At 38.9% G+C, this 24492-nt stretch overlaps 1 protein-coding gene across 7 annotated transcripts in view; it reads left to right on the top strand.

Moving 5' to 3' along the window:
* Positions 1–20748, top strand: part of HDAC9 (histone deacetylase 9) — a 452666-nt gene extending 431918 nt beyond the window's left edge. For all 7 annotated transcript variants that reach the window (XM_079302270.1, XM_079302269.1, XM_079302266.1 and 4 more), the window contains 2 exons: positions 4950–5103; positions 14206–20748. In XM_079302270.1, coding sequence (XP_079158396.1) covers positions 4950–5103; positions 14206–14245 — 194 coding nt within the window. In that variant the 3' untranslated portion in view covers positions 14246–20748. The remainder of the gene's footprint in view (positions 1–4949; positions 5104–14205) is intronic.
* The last annotated feature ends 3744 nt before the right edge of the window (positions 20749–24492 follow it).

The raw sequence follows: 24492 nt of genomic DNA, 5'->3' as shown, positions 1-24492 counted from the left end.
GCCATAGACATTACTGTTTCAGAGAAAAAAGTGGGAAAATGTTTCATGTATAAATTTACATACTGTGTCTAGTATTTATATGTATATATGCTTTTATTTTTGTTTATTCAGCATCTCTTTGTTTCTGCCATGTATTTCATCTTGAAAACGTAACCCATTAAAATTATTTAAACATTTCTGATCCCTAAATATTCCCAAATCTTTTCATTCCAGAGGAGCTTGGATGAAATAGATGTTTTTCAGTGAGGGACAGGAACAGACAGGTAAATCAGAGCTGTAACATAGTTTGTTCAGACTGTTTTTGCAGCCTTTTTCAAGGTAGTCACTTTGAGATTCACAGGAGCTTGAGATAAAGCTAAAAAGCTCCAAATGGGCACTGATCTATGGAACAGTGCTAAAAATTACATTATTTTATTGTTTCTGAGACAGAAAGTACTTTATTGCTTCACTTGTGTACTCTGATCCCAACCCTTAACTACCCAGATCCTTTAGGGAATTTGCTCACTGAAGAATCTTATGCCATCAATTGCTTTTAAACCAACTGAGCACACATCCCTTAAATTCTCTAATCTTCTGGTCTCCGCCATTTTACTGAGCCAGTGGGAGCTTCCTGACTTCTACTGTTTGCTGGCTCCTTTAGAATAACAAATGAATAACAAATGTTTTCCTTCATTTGAGATGAACCACAAATGGTTAGGATTCATCTACATAAAATAAATGCAGTTCTTAAAAGGGACACCATGCCAAATTCACTGTTCATGCAGTACTTCTCCATCTGATTTTAGTTGAAAAGTGACAAAGCAAATTCATTGTAGGTATATAATTCATCACCCATATCCAGTAGACACCGAGATATGGAAAAGCTCTAACTAAATCGTCTGTATATAACATATTCCAATAAGTCCTCTGTGCTGAGTGATATGTTCTTGTAACTCACGAGTTAAAATTCCCTTTTAATAATCTGTTAATGATCTGGAAGGAGTCAGCAGGTTAAGGAGGGTCATGTACTGTGCAGGATAGAACAGATTTGCAAATGATAATAAGGGCAGAATGCTACACACAGACCACAGACACAAGGAAGAGAGATGATATTTTTTTGAAATAAAATATGTATATAATGGAAAATGGATCTGAAACAAAAAAAAAAAAAAAAAAAGGGGAGAAACAGACAAACAGAAGAGTAGGCATACACACAAATGATGGCTGTTCAGAGAGGTGTGGCTTTTGGAACAAATACATAGTGTAAATCTGAGAACAAGGTCCAGAGCTCTGCAGAATGAATTGATTTTGCCACAGCTAGGTTTCAGCTGACCTGGTACAGTCATGCAGTCCAGAGGATTGTTCTGAAACCTTAATCAGGCTGCTGAGGATTTGGACTTATTTACACATAACATTTTGCCTTTTCTTACAACTACCTAAAAAGTTATATTTACCTCATTTTGTCTGGAGATACACCAGGTACTAGAAAGGAATATGCCTGGATGACAGAAAGGAGCCCTGAGGAAGTTCAGTGCAGCTTTGTGATGCATATTTAGATCTAAGAGAAGTAAGAACCTGTTTGACATTTTAGATAGTTAGGCAGGCTGGAGAGCATTAGGCTGTTTAGTAGCACCTCAAGAGGTACTGAGAAAGCTTGATTTGTTTGTGTCATTGCATTGCCTTTGGATATTGGGTTTGTATTTCTGTGATCCAACTTTCATAATGAGTATTAACAACATTTTATATCAAATAAAGCCCTCCTCTGTGCTTTTTGCAAAACCTTGAAGCTACAATACTTTGAAACTAAAAGACAACTTTTTTTCCTAACCAGAATAGAATTTCTATAAATGTTTTGTATTGACAGTGATCCAAAGCTCCTTTGAAAATGTAATACATTTGGAATTAGTAGTTCCCACACCCATGTCATAGGCTACTTCTAAACAATTCTGTTCAACAGCAGAATACCAACCCCAAACACTCTTTTTCAAGCAAGCCACAGTACAGCATATCCAAATCTATGAAAGGTAATTACAATTGCCTATTAGAGTGACAGAAACTTTCCTTTTGATTATTTCCTGGTAATAGCCAGTGCTCACACAAATCTTTGAGGGAGGCTTAAGCACATTTTCATGCTGAAAGCTAAGTCATACCTAGAAGACTGATTTGTTTTCATTATTTTTTTTTCTTGCAATCAATGATTGCTCAAATTTTGTGTGAATTAAACCAGCAGTATGCTTCATTCTTTCCCTTGAGCTCCACCAAGTTCTTCTCAATGAATGTTACAGCAGTGGTAGAATTTCACATCCCAGTAGAGCACAGTAGAAATGGAATTTTCAGGGGTTGTAGTGGTTTGAGGCCAATGCTTTTTGACTTCTTTTAATTGTCTGTCCACAGCATATCTCCTAACAAAGCTCCTTTTCAGCTGTGTGCTGTGATTGCCTCCCCATTCCATAACTCTTTGCCTGCAAATCTTTTGGCTGAACACACATTCAAGGTGTGTGTGTTTTGTGTACAGCAAATAAAGGTTGTTCTGGTTAAAAAGAAAGTTGCAAAGCTCTTCTGCTTACCCCAGGTGTTTGTAAAGTACAGTTTTCTGATTTCAAAGAAAAACCTATCATTGCTTTTCCACAAAGCATCACAGAGCCCTCTTTGCATGATGCTACCTGGATGCTATTTCTGATTGTGACTGCTTAAACATTTCCCCCAAAAAGCCACAAACACCCTGCCAGTGTAGCTCCTTTCTCCAGGACCCTCCACTGCAGTATATGGGCTGCCACCTGCCTCCTGGCCTGACTCTGCTCTGGCTGAAGCCTCTCTCATAACAGAGCTCTCAGTGTGGGGAAGCAGAGCAAACCACCAATCACTCGGGAGTGAAGGGCAGCTAAACAGGCACAGAGAGCCCACTAATATGCTTGAATTGGCCCTAGGTTTTAATGTTACAAGAAAGTCAGGATTCAGGGGGCAGCTGGGGTGCAAGCCTGTGTGTGAATGAACGAATGTGATGCAGCAATCCTCACTGATGCTGTTTTATTGTTGCTGCAGGAGAGCAACACAGTGGTAGCTGGGTACTAATATTTTATTTTATGAATAAAAGCCCTTGAAAACTCCAGCAGTGAACATGGGTTCATTTCTTTTATAGGCAAGAGGGGGTATTATTCCCATGCCAACAGATTTGATTTTCTTGCACATCTGTTTCTGCAACAAAAAACCCCACCCACTCTGTGAACATTTAGCTCATAAATTATAGGGTTTGAATTGGGTGTATATTGCAAAGACTGACTTTTGCACATAGGATCTGTGAGAACATTGTGGAATGCTCATATAACTTTTTTGTTTGTTTTTAGTGTATTTTTTAATGAATAGAGAATATGGTCTCTGAGCAGAGTAATAATAGAGAATATTTTTGTCTTGTTTTTATAAAATTTGCCAGGCTCCAATCATTGAGCCTACTGTTATGTACATAACTTTTTAGCTCTGTCTTTCATGTTTTTGGAGCAAAGCCAACCTCCTAACACTTAATCTCAACTTTGTAGGATACTTAATACACTTTACATTTTATCCCCAGAAGGTCCCCGTTATTTAAAGATTCTGCTAACTACTCAAACGTGCACACTATTAGAGTTCAAAGAAACACTCTGGCCATGCTCGCTGGTTGTTCTTGAAGATTGACTTGGGCTTTCATCTTGCAATGATGTTTTTGAATAAAGACATTTTCAGACTTTATTGACAGCTGCTTTCTCACTGGAGGGAAAAGTTCATCCTTCCAAAAGCCTGAAACTGTAGAGAGCTGTGTTACCAAAGAGGGAGTTTTCAGCAGCGCAGGCAGCACCACTGCTGGCCTGGCCTCCCAGCTGTCAAAGCCTCCAGCTACCCTCTGGATAAGCACCTCAGCTCAGCCTGCTGCCCAGCTGCCAAAATCCTAGTTTTAGTCCTTGGAAAGGTCCCCTGCTTGATCCCCTCTCTTTCACAGCTGTTGAAACCCTCCGTCTAATTCCCAGATAAGTACCCTGATCCAACCTCTGCAGCAGCTGCTGAAAGCTTCTTGCTAAGCACTGAGTAAGCTCTGGTCCAGAGCTCCCAGACTTCCCAAAGCTCCTAATTCCCAGGTGTCATCCACCTGCCTATTAGTGAGTGCTCAGTGTTTTACTGGACTGTTAATAAATAGATATGTAAATTCATACTTGTTCATGTGGTTTCCAATAGTAAAACTGTTTCTTCAGATCATTTTATATGTTTAGGATGAGTCACCTGCCATTATTTTTTGCATTGCTTGATGAGCTTTTTCTGTTGCAGGCAGAAATCTGAAAACACTCATGTTTTTAATCCACTGCTGTATTTTTACATAGCAGACCAGAAAGCTCTATCCCTCATGATACCTGGCAGCTTTCCAGCAACAGCCAGTTCATATATGAAAGTTTTAACTAAATTATTGTTCTAGTATACGCCCTGAGGTTGGAGGAGAAAGAACATCCAGGACTAACAAGCCTGATTGTTCTGGCAACACCACTTCAGTCTGAGCTGGCATTTCTGACTTCTTTCCTTTTCAAGACAGTGCTGTGTGAGCACTTTGGACAAGAATGTACATTTTTCTACATTTTGCTGTCTCTGCATCAACAGTGTGCCATATCAGAGCTTCCAGTTATTAACCCTCCTCTGAACTCCCATCACCTGGTCGAGATAAAGCCAATAGCCTTTCTGACAATCTGTGTTCATTAGTCTGTGTGTTACTCTTCCAGTTTATTACCTTCTGGGGAAGGGTGTGACACAGCTCTTGGAATGAAAGCACTTTCCAACTTGGCATTCTTAGGTTCAGAAATAGACCTCTCCACTGCAGCCTGAAATTTCAACTGTACTGCTTATACCACAGTGATTTTAAATTATAATCACTCTATGTTGAACTAAGTGATTACTGTTCTTGTACCACCATGCTAGCTAAAATTCCCATAAATTATTATGTGTGCTTTCCTTAGGCAAGTACTGGAAGTCAGTGGAGCCATACTCTGTGCCAGTGGATTGTGCTCTGGCTGAGTCTCAGAAGCAAGAGAGGGAGGAGACAGAAACAGTATCTGCTATGGCCTCTCTTTCAGTGGATGTTGAGCAGTGTATTCCTCAGGAAGGCAGCAGGTAAGTGCATTAAATTATTACAGAGTTCAAGGCTTTTGCTCCAACCAAGTGAAACAAAGAAGAAAGGAAGACTAAGGGTTGTTTCAAAATTATCTGCTAATTGAGATACCTGGAATTTTTCATCCCTGGATTTCAGTTCTCTCAGCCACTGGAAACAGACATATTCTGTTTGCAGGGTTTTTTTTAATTTGGTCTCTCTATTTCTGTATTAAAGTTCATGATTAGTATAAGAACCTTGTTTTCTTCCCATGTCTAATTCCTGCTACTGCATAAAAAGTGCAATATCCATATGAGGTAAATAGACAGGGTCAAGTGTAATCAACCACATTCTTCTCATTAAAAGCTTTTCAAATCTCTTTTAGTTTTAATTTTCTAGGAAGGTGTCCAACAAACAGTCAGATAAATTTAATTATGATGTACTTAAATAATTATTAAGTGATATTAGACAGACATCAAAAGTTACTTCCCTGGAAGAAATGTTAACAGTGCCAGTATGAAACTTAAAGCAACCCTGACCAGGATTAGGGACAATGTTTTCTATGTACTAAGGTGGAGGTACACCAGCAAAGAGAGTGCTGGTTTTTCCAGCTTGTCATCTGCTTTTTACATTAATGAAGATTGCTTTCAACTTCCAAATTAAGAAAATGATGCAGTTAATGCTGTTGTATGTTTTGCCAATTACACGGGAAAAAACTCAGTAGCCACTGAGAGAATATTGTGTCATCTATAATCAGAAAAGCCACTGCAGACGTTTTGAGTTTCCTATTTTTTTTGTTTTAAGCACAAACATTTTTGGTCTTCAGCAGTGGAGAAAGACACAAAACACAGTGAAATCACTTGGGTTCCATCATACACAGAAAACAAGGGAGGAAAGAAGAAAGATGAAAAAAGCCTTATAAGGAGACTCATCAGCTCATCAGGCTGTGTGACAACAGTGGAGAAAGGAGGGAGCTGTGGGTAGGGACAGCAGTGGTGGGAGGAGAGCCAGAAAGATCCATGGCTCTTACATTGTGACTGCTTCTTGGTTGCTTCAGTTTTTTCCTCCTGTGTTGTGTCTCTTAATCAGAACTGAACTGATAGGCACCCAGGGGATTAGTGCAATGCTCAAAGCTGTGGATGTGTTTGGGACTGAACATCCCCCACAACAGTGGCAGCACTCATCTGTCAAGGAATCGAGGCATGCCCTCAAAGGGACACACAGGGAGAAGAGCTAGCTAGTAAAGTTCACAGTATTTTCATAATTACCTTTTCAACTGTAATTATATTTTAATATGCCATGGCTATTCTAGTGCTAGGATTATTGCAGAAAATTTCATAAAAGCTTAGAGAAGAATCCATGATGAACACAAGATGTGTTTTAGATTTGTGACTGTGCTGATCAGTGCTCAGCTGAAGAGTAATGTTGTTTTTCATATAAGTTTCTGACAGTTACGAGACACTTCTGCTAGCCAGGGTCAGAAAAATTCACACTTGTGTGTGCATAGCTCTGAAATAGAAATAATATTAGTTAAAGTATTGGAAATAATGCAGTCAAGCAAATTAAAGCTATAAATTGTCTGGAAAAGGGCATGGTTAATTTTGTGTGTTTTTACTGCTGAGAATAACCAAAAATTTTATTTGTTATGTGCCACCACTCAAAACTACAACTACCAAGAACAACTGCTACTCCTACATGATTTGAACAAAATAACCCTTTGACTAAAATTGCACTTAATTACTGCACTTATTACCTACCAACTGATAACCTGTGACAGTTTCCACCCATTCTGAAAACAGAATTTCAGGGCAGTGCTGAGAAACATGGGAAAAAAATGGATGTACTGAAATGTACACAAGTGGAATTCATGTGGCTGCCAGATTCATTGCACTTCATCATTTCTGGACTCTTGTAGGGATGAATCCATTGTGATGAATTGTTTTGTGGAAAAATGACTTCGTTTGGAATATCTTCTGTGGTGCTGCAGACATTTGTCAGCCGCACAAAAAAAACCCAAAAAACATTCACACACATGCATCCTGAAATCTCTTTCTGCATCTGTAACCCTCAAAGAAGGCACATGGAGCCAAGCTGCCATCAGAGAGTGACAGGACAAGAAAAATGCTGTCCCTCTGGACCAAAATTGATTGATAGGTATTCTGAGGCTTCTGAGCATCATTTTCTTTGCTTCCTTCCTGATGAATGTAAGGAACAGTATAGAATCAAAAGTGATCTTCCTGAGAGTTGGGTTTTGAGGTTCCTCAACTGTGGGGAGACCTGAGAGGACTTTCCTGCACTTTGAGTGTGAATGAAAATCCATCATGGAATGCCCAGGGTGTGAGTCTGTGACACTGCATGCTTTGGGTTCTGCATAATTTACTTCATTTCACATAAGCACACCATCCATTTCACAGGTACCTACCAACACAAACAGCAGTAATGTAGAGATGAGTTCAGCTGTGCTTTTTCACGTTTTTTGGTTTTTGTTGTAATAAAGGGACATGCATGCAATGCCCCTTCTCCAGCCACTTCCAATGCAAACAGAGGGCAGCAGGACTGTGAGGAGTCATTTGGGGTCTCAAGCTCTGTTAGAAGATGTGCTCTTCCTCCTACTGCTATAGGTGGGGTCACCTTCTGAAGAGCTGCTGCAAGCTTTTGCATTGAGTGTTCATTTGGGAAAGTTGCTTGTGGCAGGGTGGGAGCAGAACAGGAAGCACCATGGCTGATGGGTTCCTTCATGACACCAGGAGTCAATTTGCTTCCTCTTAATTCCCACCACGGTCAGGCAGGCTGATAGCTCTGGCCTGCAGCTCTAAGCCTGTTTCACTGGTTCAATGGCAGAGATCCTGTCTGCTGCAGCTCTGGATGCTCAGGCCTCCAGATGAAGAGCAGCAGCAAGAGTCTCTTTGCGGGAAACTCGGGCCAGTTATGTTGGAGGATATATTGGTGTTGGAGTGAGATGACTCACTTTAAACTCAGATTTTGGGTAAAGCAGCTCTTTTCCTGGCCAACTCATATCTGACTCATTTACCACTGATGGATAAAATGCTCCTGGCTAAGGCCCATATAAAGTATTTTTATTTCTTTCTTCTCTCTTTCTTTCTTTTCTTCAAGTGACAGTGCCAATTATTTTTTTACTTGATTTTCTCTGGCAGAGTAAATGAAGAAAAACGTGAAAAGCTGCTACGCTTTTGGTGTTTTATTTTACCAAAGCATAACTCTGCATCCTAAGATCCAATTGAATCTTGATTACAGTCTTTGGAAGAGTACAGATATTTAAAAAAGAGTTTGTGGATATGAAAGGAAACATGTATGGTGCTAACGGGCATTTAAATAGAGATGCAATTGAAATAGGCATGTCCTATAAAACATTTCTAACTACCAGAACTTTTGTGTGTTGATAACTGTTTATTCCCTATGTGAGATACAGATTTAGCTGATTAGAATTTTGGTTTGGCCAGAAATCTGTTTCAGAAATCGTGCTTTGAATATATTCAGTACACTGCTGCCTCTGATACCTTGGAGCTTCTGTATGTTTCTTCTTAAAATGGAAAAAGAAAAGGGTGTGGAGGGAGATCTCTTGCACTTACTATTTTTACAGGAAGCAGTAAATCTTGAGAATGACATTTATCAGAATTTGTCTTTATGGCTCTGGTTCAGCTGAGCATAGATTTTACTCAAGTGGAAATGAAAACAAAGTATAATTTTTAGTCTTAGCATTACAGAGCTACCAGTTGCACTTTCAGTCAAATTGCATTATATTATATATTAAAGCAAATGGTTGAATCTTGGGATACAGCTAGCTACCATTTGGGGTCACTTGCTATATTTGTCTATCAACTCATAAAGCTTCACTTGGCATTTCACTATTTGAATATCTCCCTCAGCTGTGCTGAGTACACAGCACACACCTGACCATACCCCACAAGGCTCACAATCCCCTCCAGGCTCGGGAGCTGCAGAACAGCTTTCCTAGGTCAGCCTGCACCCTTATCTTACCCACCTTCTTCTCATCCTTTGGTGATGGGTTCATAAGGAAGAGAACCAGGAGAAGGAGGTTGAGCACTTGCCCTGGTGAGCTGATGGATCTGAACTGCTGTATCTGACCTATCCTGTGTAAAAGCCTCGAGGATACATACACAGGCATAAACTTTCCAAAACCTTTTTGAACCAGCTTGCACCTCTGGCACTTGAGTAGTAAATCACACAGCCTCATCAGGAATCACACTGCTTTTACTTATTAACCAATAAAATCAGTGGGAATCCCCTAGGTCTTGTATTGTGAGAAAGAAAACCACTTCTTTCTTACTCATAATCTTTGATCCATATCTGGTTTTAGAGGCTTGAGATTCTCAAGACTCTGCATTCCTGCTGATTTGAAAATAATTTCTTACCTTTGATGATTTTTGCTCATCTCTGAGGTTTTTTTTTAGTGTCTTTGAGACGGAATAAGAGCTGCATGCAGGAGTCCAGGTGCTGGGCACATTGTGAATTTACACAGTAGCTAATACTGGGGTTGTTTTGTTTCTGTGTCTTTCTGCTCCTCTACCATTAACTCCAAGCTCTCAGTCATAGACATCACTGTTAAAACAGTTGAAGCTGTCCTCCCTTGTTTTGTGTATTCTGTATTTGTTTTGCTTCCTTTTCCATACAGAAACACTGTTATGAGCCTTAAGGCTGAGTAGTATTGGCAACTTGACATCATCAGCAAACATTTTCACCATATCTACTTGTAGTCCACATAGTCTTTGTGAGATGCTCTGTAGAATCCTCCATGGTGAAAATTCACCAATATTATGCATTTCCTGCATTTGATGTATTATTAATCTGTGAAAGGGCCAACAACCTAGGTTCTTCTAGGCACTTGGATAAAATTTTGGAAGACCTTCTTTACAGAGGGAAATCACTTGATCCCTCTTCTCTAATTTCCTTCAGAAACTTCTAATAAATTTGAAAAGATTGCCATCTTTATAAGTGTTAAGACCTAATTCTTACCCAAATGACTATTACCTAAATGCCTACTAATTCCATCACTGATTGTAGCTGCTTTCAATTTTGCCATACAGACTTACTGTACCTCCTGTGGTTTCCAAAAGGGGAACTGCTTTTTTTGCCTTCTCTACCTCTTGCTGAGTTAAACTGTAGAATATGTTCAATAACTGTTTCTTTAACAACATCCTAATCATATTTCCCTGGAATTTAACAGACAAATATCATCTGCTCTTGGAAATTTGGCAATGTTTGGTGTATCAGTTTGTTCTAGCACTGATTTAGTTTAGGATAGTTCATCTGCAAGTAATAAAACCTCGCTGACACTTCTCTAGTGAACCCAGATATAAATAGTTCATTTTGCTTTTGTGGTCTACCTTCCTTGATGCTCCTTTTATGCTTTGATCATTTCCTCTGATGTATTTTGAAAGATCTTTTTATTATTAACTTTTATGCGTTTAAAATGTTGCTCTTCAGACTTTCTTTTAGTTTGCTTCATTGAGGGCTTACATGTAACTTGCCAGAGTTTATATTTTATTTAATTTGCCTTGTTTGGAAATTACTTCCTCTTTTGAGAACATATATGGAGTTGCCTTATTCTGCTCTTAAACTAGGGTGGTTTTACTTTTAGTTCCTTTTTCTTTGATCCATACTAAGTCCATTTTTACTAGGTTATACACTTACTCAGGATGTCTTATATAATGTCTTTAGACACTCCCCAAATCACCTTCATGATGTAGAAATGTACCTCTTTTTTCCCAGCTCTTTGCTACCAGAGGATCACTTTTCAATTACAATGATCTTCTCTGAGACAGCTGAGTTAAATTAGGAACAGACTATGGCATAAAACAGCCATACCATGCCAGAAAAATCTATCTTTTGTTCAGGAGTTTCTACCTTGGAAACATACCTTGAATTTGTATTTTTGTGTGTGTGATAATGTAGCGAAGACGAATCACTGTAATTCTCATTTAAAAAAATAAGGTAAGACAAACACTTTCTTTTTTTAGGTGATGTACAGAGTTTATCTACATTCTTAAATGCTACCTTTTTAAATTGTAGATATTAATTACTTCTAATAATTTCTCATAAATAAAATTTATTCTCAATTGCCACAGAACAATATTTAAGACGTCACATATATTTCCAGATTTTATCCATATGGTAGGATTTTTGCCTCATGTATTTATTTATTTTTAAAGTTTTAAACAGCATCATTTTGTTTAGCATTAACTGCAAAGAGATTATTTCACTCTGCCATAGTCAGAATTCTACATATAGAGAGCTAAAGATGAGCACTCTTCACAGCACTCCAAAGTGAATGCAGGAGGGCTCAGCTCTGAGGAACTTGCAGTTTAAATGAGCCACAGTGCAGCCTTAGAGAAAAATCACAGTTGTGGTTCTATAATCATTACAATCTCAAGTGGTGTCTTTCTGAATTTGCTGACTGCATGGGATTAGTTTAGATCAGACCTGAGCTCACAGCTGCATCTTGAGGAGCTGCTCAGAGCATACAATGTGGGATGGGGGTTCTGCCTGTTTTATGATTTTTTGCCAGCTTCCTGTCAGCTGCAGGAAGACTGACTGGACTGACGTAACTCACAGTGACAAAGCTGAAGTAACACAAATTTGGCCTGTCAGACTGTGCCCCCTAGATTTTTCCTTTGACAATTTTGATTTTGTCAGAATGGGTATATATTGATTCTCTACTCATTGCTGTGGGATTTACAGTGCTTTTCTCTTTGTCCTTTGGCCCCAAAGCAGTACTGGCTCTCATACAAAACTCTGGCCTGAGCCGTTATCTCATAAAAATAAATGTTTTTAATGATAAACCATTGGATAAATCCAGTGATTTGGATCCAATTATTTGAATCCAATCAGTGACTTCTCTGACACTAATAAAATGAAGTTAAAGCATGCACATGTCTTCAAAAGGAGACTGAAGAAGACTGTGGAAGTACCCACACTGTGAGACAACAGCTGGATTGGCATGGCACTGTAATCTTATTTCCCTTCCCTAAAAAGGACCTTGCACTGACACTTATATATAAAAGTTATATATATAAAAGATTTTGATGCTTATTCTCTGGCTGGGGAGGAATTTTGGCCTGTTGTTGGAATATATTGGAATATATTAGAATATAGCACTCAAGATCGATGAGGGCCACTCCTCAGAAACACCTTTGTCAGTGAAAAATTTCCCAATGGAAGAAGCACTAAAGATCCTTAATTGTAATGTGTTCATGAGAATGTCAGTCCTAGAAGTCAAACACATGTGAGCAGACTGTTGTATGTACTGCTTCCCTAGGTTCTTAAAATAGTCCAAATCTCTATTCTTACTTCCAGAGGTTTTCCAGAGCTTCACTCTTTCCTGATCTGCCAATCACCACCTGAGATCTACTGACATAATGTTTCTCTTTGCAGAACCTAAAAACTGAGCTGTCATCTGCTTCCAAATTATCTTTTTTCCAGACAGACCCATAAGGTCCTGGATGTTTAACGAAGTTTTATTGACCCTCTGTGTTATGCCAAAGGACTTTTGGGTCTCCCACAAGTGGCTGGAGGAAGTGGAAGTGTGTGGTCAGCACAACAGCAGCACACACCATCAGCATGAATTCCTCACCTGGTGTGTGATCTTGTGTTCCTCCTGAGGACCCGGGCAGCAGGCAGGGCTCCGTCTCACCCTCCTGCCACTGTGTGCTCTCTGCTGCAAGCCAGAGCAAAGCAAGAGGAAGGAAAAGAGGCAGTGCAAGGGGGCTTCACCTCACTTCTCAGGAATGAGGGACCGCAGTTACTGTACACAGGAAACATCCCCCACCATGTGGCGAGGAACTAAAGATCTGTGATTTATAGATTAATCATCTTTTAGAGTCAATACCCTCTGGAAAGTGATTAGTCTGAAAAACTTCATCTTTTTCACATCCTTCACTTGACATATTTTTCAACATACTATCACAGTGATCATTCCAAATCATAAAAGGATAACCTGTATAAAATAATTTAAAGACATACTGCTGATTTTTTCATTGGGAAAGACTTTAATAAATTCCAGATTCACTTAAAATTCTCTGGCTTCCTTGCTGAATAAACTATCAAAGCCCAAGCAACCCCCATTAATTACTTTTTTTTCCATGGGATCTCATGAATTTGTACTTTCTGAGGAATGTTTTACTGAAGCCAGTTATTATACTGGCTTACAAGAATTAACTAATAATCTTCTTTATTAATTTGCATTTACTTTTCTCCCCTGATTTCAAAATTACTTGAAGTCACTATATTAAAGTAGTTCTTATGGTTGACAAACTGAGATGAAAAATTATTTCTGTGCTAATTCTTTGCCCTTCAATAGTGAGGTCTCTCCATGATCTCAGAATCTTCCCATTTTATAATTGCCATCATATTCCTCAGGTGCAGTAGCTTGTCAGATACTAGGAATTGCATGACTTGACGTTAGTTCACCATATGTATCCTCACCATTTTCTTATTGGTTGTCTTGGAGAGCTCATCTTACCTAAGCTGCTAATTTCCCAGAGTTTTTCATATAAAAGATATAGATATAATCTGATTTGGTATGATTAATAGATACTTTTTGTTTCATAGCTATCTGCTGATCAGATTCAAGATTCAGTCTCAAAAGTTGTAGGCAGGCAGACAGGCAATGTGTTTATGAAAACACAAAATCAAAAACTAGGGGGACTGGAGAAGAACCTGAGAGGGAACACTGCTTGGGTACTAGTGAACTGTGTTGCTTTAATGGTATGGGCCCGCTCGGAAAAATAAATGTATGTATTTCTAGTTGCAAAAGCTTGTAAAATAAAAGTATCACAGCTATTTTTTTCATTAAATTATTTGATTCTGTTGACACAAAGCATGTACATTTCTGAACAAAATGTTATAAAATATTCTGACATATTTTAATATAAACAGGAACATTTTCGGTGATTGCTTGGATCTAAAATGTTTTTCCACTTGACATTTGTTTATACTTCCTAGGAAAGAAACTCTATTTATGGATAGCTGAATAACACAAATAAACATCTGAGAGAGCTGAAAAATCAGCTTTGATTATGCATGAAAATCTACAATGTCATTGTGTACTCTTGTGCCGTATTCTGATTGCCTGTTTATTTTTACAGAGCTGCTGGTGAGCCCATGGAAGAAGAGCCAGCCTTGTGAAGTGCCAAGTCCTCCCTGATATTTCCTGTGGGTGACATCATTGTGTATCCCCCAAAGCACCCTCAGACATGTCTTGTCTGCTTCTTGGGTGGCACAGATCAGATGGAACATAAACACTGGGCACAAAACTCGGAATAGCAGCTTCACTTGTTCTTTGGAGGGACTTGAAAGAGCCCGAAAGATTCCTTAAATGTAACCGCCACAATTCTAGAGTTACAGTAAAACGGACTTGGGAGAAAGAGCCTAGAGCATGCTTTTTTAATGCTGTTTGACCCACTCACCAACACAAATTGTGAAATAGAGTATTGCAAAATTCTACATGATAGATTATAGATATGAGAATTGCAACAGCCAGCAACATACTCTGTGAACTCCGTGAATCACTTTCTGACACTTTTTACTGGATAATTTTTTTCATACTGTGTTAAATTGTTAATAGATTTTGTTTTCTTTGCTCCGTGTAATGAAGAAAAAAAAAGCCCCACCCTTATTTTACATGCCATTTTTTCACCTCCTGTAATGAATTCTTAGCTGAATAAGTGAAAAGTGTTTAAATTATGAGGAGGGATTTTAGCTAAAGGGAAAGCACTTCTCATTGTACTATAAATCCCCTGAAGTACTGTGCTTGGTGGTGCTTTGTTTTCTCTTCCCTATTCCTGGCCATCCCTCCCCATTTCATGTAAACTTTTCTATCATAAAAACACATTCACGATTCTCTAAAATGAGCGATCTTTTTGCCTTTAAGAAAAAGTGCTGTACCCTCTGTAGTTGACAGTAGCGCTCACCATGTGTGCAGCAGAGATCAAGTATGGATAGTTTTTCAAACGTGTTTTTAGTTTGTTCTGCAATGTTTCTGCGTTCTGCCTCCAAAGCAGCGACCTTCAGTAACTGCGTGCAGCTCATTTGAAGCTCAGGTGTTTCTGTGGAGGTTGTGTGGGAGTGTTTTTTACAGGTCGTGATGGGAATACGAACTGATTCTTTTATGTAGTCCTGCACCAAGAGAACTGATGTTGCTTAAGGAGCTTCAAAGGGTTTAGGCTTTATTTTAGATTCCCGAAGTGCAGCAAGATCTCCCTGCAATGTGACTTTGGCTGTTTGATTCCATGTTTGAGAACGTAACATAGAGTTGTGCCTTTAGCTGAAAATGAACGCTTAAACTGTTACACGTGTTGCCTTACTGTCAGAGAGAAAGAGAGATTGGGGCATGTATGTAAGAGTACTTCAAATGAACAAAACTCTGCTACAGTAACTTTTATTTTGTTTACAACTTTCTCACCTAATGAACCCCAGGACATACCTTGAAGTATTCAGCTTGCAGTATTTGATAGCTCGCTCAGCTTTTAAAAGCAAGTGATGTTCATTTTTTATATATTTGCCAAATTCAAAAAAAAAAAAAAAAAAAAGAAAGAAAGAAAGAAAAAAAGGGATACATATATTAAAGCCATAAGTGAAGACTGTCATGCTTTTTATTCTGAAATCTGAAAGGAACCTTAATTAAAACAAGATTTTGGGGAAGGCCATGATATGAAAGATATGGAACAATATGGTTTCAGTTATAGGCAGACTCAAACCTGTAAATCAAAGATGAAAGATTTCACTCAAATAGAATTATATAATTCTCTTTTGTTATGCAGTCAGACTATATCTTTCATGCATTTGGGTTTGTTTACGATTAGCATTTTAATTTTAAAGACTTTTATTACTTATACCAAAGCTCTCCACTACAAGTTAGAAATCTGAGGCATGCTTTGAAAAGGGAAATCTAAAAAACACGGATGTCATTTCCTATAATGTGAAGTAAACTTTTATTCTGAAAGGTTTACTCTAAAATGAATGTATGCCCCTTAGAAAGGGAAATAAAATTCTGACCCTCAGAAAGTGAAATAAAATTCTACCCCCCATTTACAAGCCAAAACCGTGCTCGTTTTAGTAATGCAAAAAGTCCCAGCAGGCTAAATTAAGTCCTGGTGTAAGCCACCTTGCCTGACTCTGGGCTGTTCTGAAGGGGCTGTTCACATGACTAAAGCAATCAGGAGTTCTCCTGCATTTTCAGCAGGCTCCTGATGGCAATCTTACTTGCCATTTACTGCGATTTTGTTATGGTCATCAAAGAAATTTCCCTTCAAGGAAACCAAGGGCTATAGCTGATGAGTTGGGTAATTTGTAGAGCTTTTCACATATTGAAATCATGGCTGCAAAATTTTGAGTGCATAGTAGCATCATTTTAAAATTAACCCTAAAATCTGTTTGTCTCCTTAGCTTGCATGAACTTGTATATGGATTGCAACCTGAAATGTAAGTTACAAGCTTTTCCAATCAAAGTCTGTCTTCTGGGGTGCAAATCAACTAAAGCTGTCTTTTTTAGCTGGAAATGCTTTTAAAATGCCAGAATGATTTGAATTAAACAACATTATAAACTCACACTTACACATTTGCACAGATGTAGTCCCAGGCAGATATCTAGACGTGCTGTTGGTTGAAGTTAAGATCGTTTGGATAAACAAGTGTGCTAATAAACTGCACACAGATTGTGTCCAGAACTCTGTTCTTACTGAAGTCAACAGCAAAGTCCTCTTTGATTTCGATGGGAGATGGATCAGGCCCTGCTTTTCCTTTCCCCTTTAAGTCAAGAACACCATTGCTTTTGGATTATGTCATTCCAAGGCATCTTATGGCCCTCTGGGAGATGATTGAGGCTTATGGTGAATATCAACACTTCCTTCAAAGCAGACCTGGGCTTTCTGAGAGGGCAGTTTCACTTGCTGTTGTTTTCTTCTCACAGTATTTTTTATTACCGTCAATAGCTCCCCATGGACTGGAGTTAAAATATCTTCCAGCAATTTTAGTCATAGTTCTAGGGAAATATTCACATGGACACTCTTAAGAATGCCCAGTTTCAACTGGATTCAACAACAGATTGCAAGAATTTCAGAAAGATGCATGAATTGCATGTTTCAAATGAAAAAATTCAGGGTTTTGAGAGACATCAAAGTCTCATGTCTCCCACAAACCTTTCCCACTGGACTGGAGAGATTGACACCTCTGAAAATTCAGTCCCAGATATTTCAAGTTGGCTGCCAAAATATCTACGTCTGAGCTTAGATGACATCTAAAATTGAGCTGAAATGCATGAACAATGTGGGATAAGGGAGGTTTCTGTGTGATTCCATGGGGAAGGTGAAGCTGAGGAGGTGGCAGGGAGCACTCAGAGCCAGGGTGACCATCTGCCTGGTTCTGGTGGTACAAGGACTGCAGGCAGGCAGTCCCATGGTGCCTCCACCCCAGGCTGCCATTGCCTTTGGCAGCAAATCTTTGCCTTGTGGTGGAATCCTGAAGTAATTTTCACTCTGCCCCTGCACCAGTCACCAAACATCAGAAAGAGAGATGCCTCAGCAGCAAGTCCCACCAACATGCTTGCAGCAGTTCATTTTCTTCTCTAGCATTAGGAACAAAGTATTAAGCCCAGTGGTCCTTTTCTTGTATTACCAGTCTTTTCTCATATTTTCTTTGTATTCTTTCTTTGTATTCTTTTCTTGTATTCTTAGGTCTTTCAGTTCATAGTACAAACTGAAAACTGAAAAGAGATATGACTCTGAACATCAAGAAAAAGATTTTTTTTTCCAGCTTAAGGCTCTTACCTGGGCTGGAGTAAGAACAGTGATGAACAGCAGATCTCAGAACTGCTGAAGCCTTCATGAGTGTCTCACACTCATTTTTTTGATTTTGTGAAGGAATTCTGCATATGCTTATTTGGTTTTAATATAAGTTGTAGCTTGATTATATGATCTCTTTTCAGGCAACATTTCTAGTGGGTAATCAAAGTTCATGGGAATTTTGCCAGTGTAAAGATGACAGAATTATTCCCCTTTTTTATCATGTACTCTCCTAATTTTTCATTCAGTGCAAATGAAGTGAATGCAAGTGAATCTGAGCAAAGTAAAATCGTTAGGTTATCTTAAACAAACATCATAAAAGAAATGGAAAATGTTATGCAAATAAAGATGGCTATGCCTTTACTTTGCAAAAAAGTCACCAACATGCTGCAGGCTGAATATAAGTGGCAAAACAAACCCCTCTCTAGAGTATGTGGTATTTTAGTTGGTGTCTTATCTGAGTGCAGCCTCTCTGAAAAGCTGAGAGTCATAACCAGAGATGAAATATTAGAAAGGTTTTGCTGCAGCCAACACCAGAGGTCCTGTAGAGAACAAAAATGTAGAGACTGACTAATTTTTGTAGACAGACAGCAGGACACTTTCAGGGCAATGTGTCTGGGACAAAGAATTAGAGGGAACTCTTCCAAAGGCACTGATGGTTGTAAAACAACTAACTCCTGTTAGCTTGCAGGGGCAAGGAGGTGCTCAGCAAGCATTTATTCCTTGGGAAATGCCACCCCTGTCCCAGCAGCATGCCCACACTCATGCAGATGTGAACCTGGCTGGGCTATTTTCTCTCCTAAGCAGCAGCAGCAGCAGCAGCTGCCACGTGTGCTGATGTGTGTACTGTGCATTTGCCCAAGAAATCCTCAGCCCCCAGCAGAAATTTCATAACATGGCTGATAGGGGAATTTTAATTTTTTTCAATAGTGGCCTTTCCAAAAGCATAGCAGTGCATGGTTGCTTTATTTTTAAAGGTCACAATAGAGCTTTGTGAACCATTGTACTTTTTTTTTTTTTTTTTTTTTTTTTTTTTTACAGACTCCATATGGAAGTAGAATAGAATATGTACCTGGGGAGGGGGGATGTGGTGTGTGGAACCTGCCAGGAAAGGATCTCACTTAAATCAAGTTTCTGCTACTTGCTTTTCATCCTGACTTTGAAGGAGTTTGGGTTCTAAATTATCATTTAAGATCTTTCTTTGTCATGTCACTTGCTTTGTTTTTGTACCTGTAATTGAATTCACCTTTGTAACACACAGAAAACTGATGCCATCTGAAAAAAATCTGTTTTCTGACAGATTCCCCTGCCCTTGGTGTGGGAATGAGAGCCGCTTATCTTTGTCACTTCTCGGAGCAATTAAATGCTTCATTTTTGTAACAGATCCAAACTGCAGCAGTATTTTAAGAGTACTATTTAGCTGGCTGTCTGCTGACTGTTAAAAAAAGAAATTGTGAAACTTGCATTCCTCTCTAACCTCAAAAGAAACCCATTTTGATTTTAACAATGTCATTTTTTCACTTGATCCGAAAGGGTTTTGTCCCATGAGATCTTGTTACTAGCTCAGTTCTAATCGCTAGTAAATCACACGCTACAGAAAGTGAAGACCACAAAGGATGGATGTTCCAGCAACCCTCAGTTAACTCTCTTCTGCACAATCCATCCTGCTCCAGTGCCAGGCTCTGTGGTTCAGCATGTTAGCATAGATTACAGCAAAATATAAATTGTTCTGCACCATCAAATGTACTGCACTTTGGATGTCAATTAGCACACTGTGAGTTGGGCTGTCATTTATGAGAGCTGTGCTTTATGACAAAGACACGCTTCCATGGGGATGGTCTGAAGACAAGTGATGCTTGCAAGCAGTGGCACTAGTACTGTGTGGTCAGAGGGATTCTGTGCCAAGATCTCCACACATTCCTCCTTTTGATGGTACACCTGCATGGCCAGGGACACAGTGGCAGTAGCAGAACCATATGATGTCCTGATTCAAAGACTTAAATTCTTCCTCTAAAATGCTTTGGGTAATATTTTGGAGGCAGTTAGAGGAGGAACCTGAACTCTGCATTCAGCCACATGAAACTGTAAAAAAAAGCCCAGGTAAAAGATTGGAGCTTGCCCACACAAACATTTTTCTGATAGAAAGTGCCAGTTCTGCTCCTGAAAAAGTCTGTCTGAGAGAAAATTGACTCTGCTGGATCTATTCTACTAGCTTCATAAGTGTGCATTTGTCATGTGTTAGGGGAACAGATCCATACTCATGTCTCTTGCTGCTTAGTTTACTGCTATTTTAAATTTCATGATTGGCTTAATATTCCAAGTTCAGATGCAGTAAGAAAGCATAAAGCAATACCTGGTGAAGTCATAACTAAGGCTTTCAAAGCAAGCTTACTGCCATGAGTTTTACAAGACTGAGTTTTTGGTCTAGGGATACACAGCTGAAATGTCTATATTTTTTTCTTGGGAAATTGATGTTGCTATCTGTTTCCATGATAAAAACCAGTCCTTTTGCTCAGAGCTCTGAAAGTTTATCTGTAATTTGTCTTTCCAGGCAGAACAGATTCTAAGGGATAAAGCATCAGTGGGACTGACCCAAAGGGCAACATTTTTAAAGGTCAATAGTAATATTTCCATAAGAGTAAAAGGAATCATTGTTATTATTCCTGATACATTTTTGTATCTGCAAGTATCCAATGAGTAATGTTAAGTAATATTGTGCTCCAGAACTTTGTTGACTATAGATATATGAACATTGGATTGGCGTGAAATAGTCTTCAACTGAGTTGTTAAAATCCCTTTTGTTTTGTGTTTTGTATAATTCTTTGGCTATAGTCTTGTCCTAGTGTTAATAAAAGCTATTTGAAGTAAGCTCGTCCAATACTCTGAGGAGTTTTTTTTTTGCCTTTTTATATTTTTTAATCAGTGTGAAAAAGAAGTGGAGCTTTGAACATGCCACCCTGGTTGGATCATAGGATTCTGACTGTTAAAATATAAAAGGGGAAGCATGGTGAAGCTGGAGTGCATAAAAAAGGAACCACAAACGTTAATGTAAAAGTAATGTTACATAGCAGTCTAAAACACACACAAAGCAGAGCATTGCAGAGCTCCTGCTCTAACACCAAGCTCATATTCTATAGTTCCTTTGGCTCATTGTCCTGAGGCGTTGCAGAACACATAATTCTCCTCCCAGTGAAGCAATTTAAATAGTACATGCACTGTTTTGAAAGCTGCAAGGCCCCTGCTTTGTGGGCGGTGGGGAATACCCAGCACTGCAGCAATGCTCTGGGCTGTGCTATTGCTCCAGCGCTGCTGCTGTAAAACTCAGAGTTGTTACCTTGATAGAACAGACCTGTTTTGAGAGAGGCACCCACAAAAGCAGGGGAGTGAGGAAGGAGTGTGTTTGCTGTGAGCACATTTTGATCACTTGCACATTGCCAAAAGTAGCCCACAGATCGAAATTGCTTCTGTGTGTGAACATTCGTGCACCTGAACTTGAAAACTGAGCAGAGAGGAGGGTGGCTGGGAAGTACAGGCTCTTTGTTTGCACATGGAAACCCCTACCTCCTGGCATGTATCCAGTGCTGCTCCAGAAGGGGATTAAAACCAAAGTGAAGCAAAACAGCATCCTATAATTCTAGCTTTTTTTTCATTCTTCAGAATAACACATCTTTCTCTTTTCTGGGGAAAAGGACAGCTCTGTTCCATCAATGAAATTCTCTTTGAAAATCTGAACGTGTAACATGTAATTTCCTTGGCATATTTCAAAGAAGCTCCATGCACAGAGGATCTCAATCTATCCAGTCTATCTATCTATTTCTTTGTTTTTCTTGTTTCCTGTGATTCCGTTGTGATAAATTGCAGAGCCCAGTGATAAATTGCATTCATCATGTCTTTCTGGCTGCCTCACCTGCATTTTATACATTAAAACATCTCTCCTGGGTCTACTTCTAGCATTCCAACCTTGTGAGAGATTCCAGCTAGACACCATTGCTGCTTTAAAATCAACCTGCCAGAATTGACCTTGCCTTTGAGAAGGCTGGAGTGGGTATTTTGAAACCTTCAGACAAACAGGAATCTCCTGTAGATGGGTGGGAGTGAATTCTTTCAGATTCCTCCTCTCATGTTTTTTCACTGCTTCCCGTGGAGATCTTCCTCCCCAGGAAAACTCTTTCTTTCCATTGGCAGCTTTATAAGAAGTAGCAAGAGCTGGATGGCTCTTTGTCAGAAAGGGTAAATAGTGAGATAAAGCTGAGAGAATATGTGCTGAGCCACTGCTCTTCTCCCTTGTTTCCTTGTTTTCTCCTTGACAAAAAAAGGAGAGGGATATTAAAATTATGGAGTTTGGTTTCAGTATGCTAAAAATACTTATTGCTTGTTTGTTTATTTCTTTATAAAGAGAAAAGTTTTGTTTTTACCTTTGCTGTCATGGTGCCCAGGTACTTTACTTTATTCATACAGGCCTCCTGGAGACTTGTAAAATAGGGTTTCACAATTCTTCATAATTTCTTTTCTGGGGTTGCCTGTAAAAGGAAACAGGTTCAACAAAAATCCAAAATGAAATTCTGTACTTTACTAGAAGCTGAGTAAGGGCATGGATCCAGGATTTTGTGCAAAATTTATATTCTTAGCTTTTGTGCAGCTTCTGGTTGAAGTTCTCTGTCCACATATCACTGAAAAATACCCAGCCTCAGTTATGGCTGTCACATGAATGTCTTAATAGATTGTTAGTAACTGAATGCAACATTCCTGATGTGATCCTAAATTACCTCTCTTGTGGTACATTTTATGTACAAACAACATAATTTTACACCATTCAGATGGTTGTAGCATTTTAATGCATCATTCTTTGGCTATGTAATTTAATTAGTCTGTGATAATTAGCTGTTATCAAAACAAAATATCAATCAATCAATCAATCAAGGTAAAAGCATACATCACAAATATTTATGTTTGAACAGCCCCAAGGCTGTACAGGTTATTTTTCCATGTTCAGAGTATCTACACTAGCTGTGACAGTGGCCCAGCCTAACTGCATGCAATTCTGCCAGACTCTACACAGGAACACAGAGTAGGAAGGTAGGAAGGTAACTACCATAATTTTTAATACTTCCTTCTCAACTTTCTATTCATTGTCTAAATTCTGCTCTTCAACTTTGGCTGTGTTAGGCAACACAACCACTGAAAGTTTAATATTTTTTTCTGTATTTTAGGTAATCATGTGTTGAAAACCTTATTGGAACATCTGTAGATAATATAGTATCTAGTCTATAATTAATCTAATCTTGTCTATCTGACCTACAAGCAGGGATAAATTCTTAGAAAACAAAACCATAAGTAATCCTGCACTTGATTTCTCTAATTCTCAGCACCCTCTCCTTCTCCCTTCAAAATCATGTAATAGAAATATATATTATCTTATCTGAAATTTAAATGTGCATTGTCTGTCAGTACATCTGATGTGAAGCAGTTCTGTCTCTGCCACCTGGGCCAGAAGGAACCAGCCCTGGCTCCTTTTGAGCTACTGCCTGGAATGGGTGTTTGGGTTTGTTCTGGAAGTCAAGCACATAATTTAACAGCTGCAGCAGCATCTGTAAAGAGCAAAAAATGATGAAAAGCTTAAAAAATGGATATGTGTACTCCAGTTCTCCTTAAAAGTTTCCAACAAATTACTTCATGGGAAGCCTCATCACAGTGTAGTGTTGCCTTGCAATGAAATCTTTCCATCTTTGTAGACCTATGATAGCTCATGTTGTCTCCTTTAGAGTGTGTATCTGAACCAGAAATGTAAATCTAGAGTGGGGTTAGACAGCTCCACCTGAATCCTCTTTGTAATATCAAAATTTGTCCATAGCCATGGTTGCTGTCCTTTTCTCCTCTGTAGGTGTAAGTAACTCTTTCTTTGGTTACTGTTGGCACATCATGGAAGAGCTGTCCTGGTCACAGGCTCACAAAACTTTTTTTTCCCCTTTTCATAAGTTAGGAGAAAAATCTGTGAGAAAAAAGTTTGATTGATACTGAAGTGCTGACAAATGGTCAGTACCAGTGTACACCATGCCTTTTTGTCTTCCATTTCAGTCAGAAATAGACCTACTCTGAATAGCAAAATGGCTCAAAGTGAATTACTTTTGAGCACTTTTTACAGCTGAGTGGTCTGAAGAAAAAAATTTATTTCAGTGGCACTCAACACAAAAATACAAGATCCTTGTAAACACCCAGGGTTTCATCCTCACAGCAGCCACAGAAGCAGGCCAGTCATTGCCTCTTTTCACAGATAGGATTAAAGTGTTGCTTGAGGACCCACGAAGAGCTTGTAGCTGACGGAAAAATCTCCAGAGCTACGGTCCTTATGCCAGCACCCAGACTGTCCATGTGACTATATTTCTTCCAGATGCCTTCACATTATAAAGTTAGTGTGTGTGTATTTGTGACTTCAGATGCTGAATCTGCCTCTTCTAATTTTAGCTCATTGTTTTGAGCTTGCTTGTTCTCTGGCATGTGTGTTACTTACTGGAACATTGCTAAACAACAAAACCTTTTATTTATTTTTTCAAAGAAGACTGTGTGAGCATATAGAGGAGATGTGGGATTTTTATG

This window comes from Erithacus rubecula (genome assembly GCF_903797595.1).
Source record: "Erithacus rubecula genome assembly, chromosome: 3".
NCBI lineage: Eukaryota > Metazoa > Chordata > Aves > Passeriformes > Muscicapidae > Erithacus > Erithacus rubecula.
Note: the sequence above shows the minus strand (reverse complement) of the source record. Positions and strands in the feature narration are given on the sequence as shown.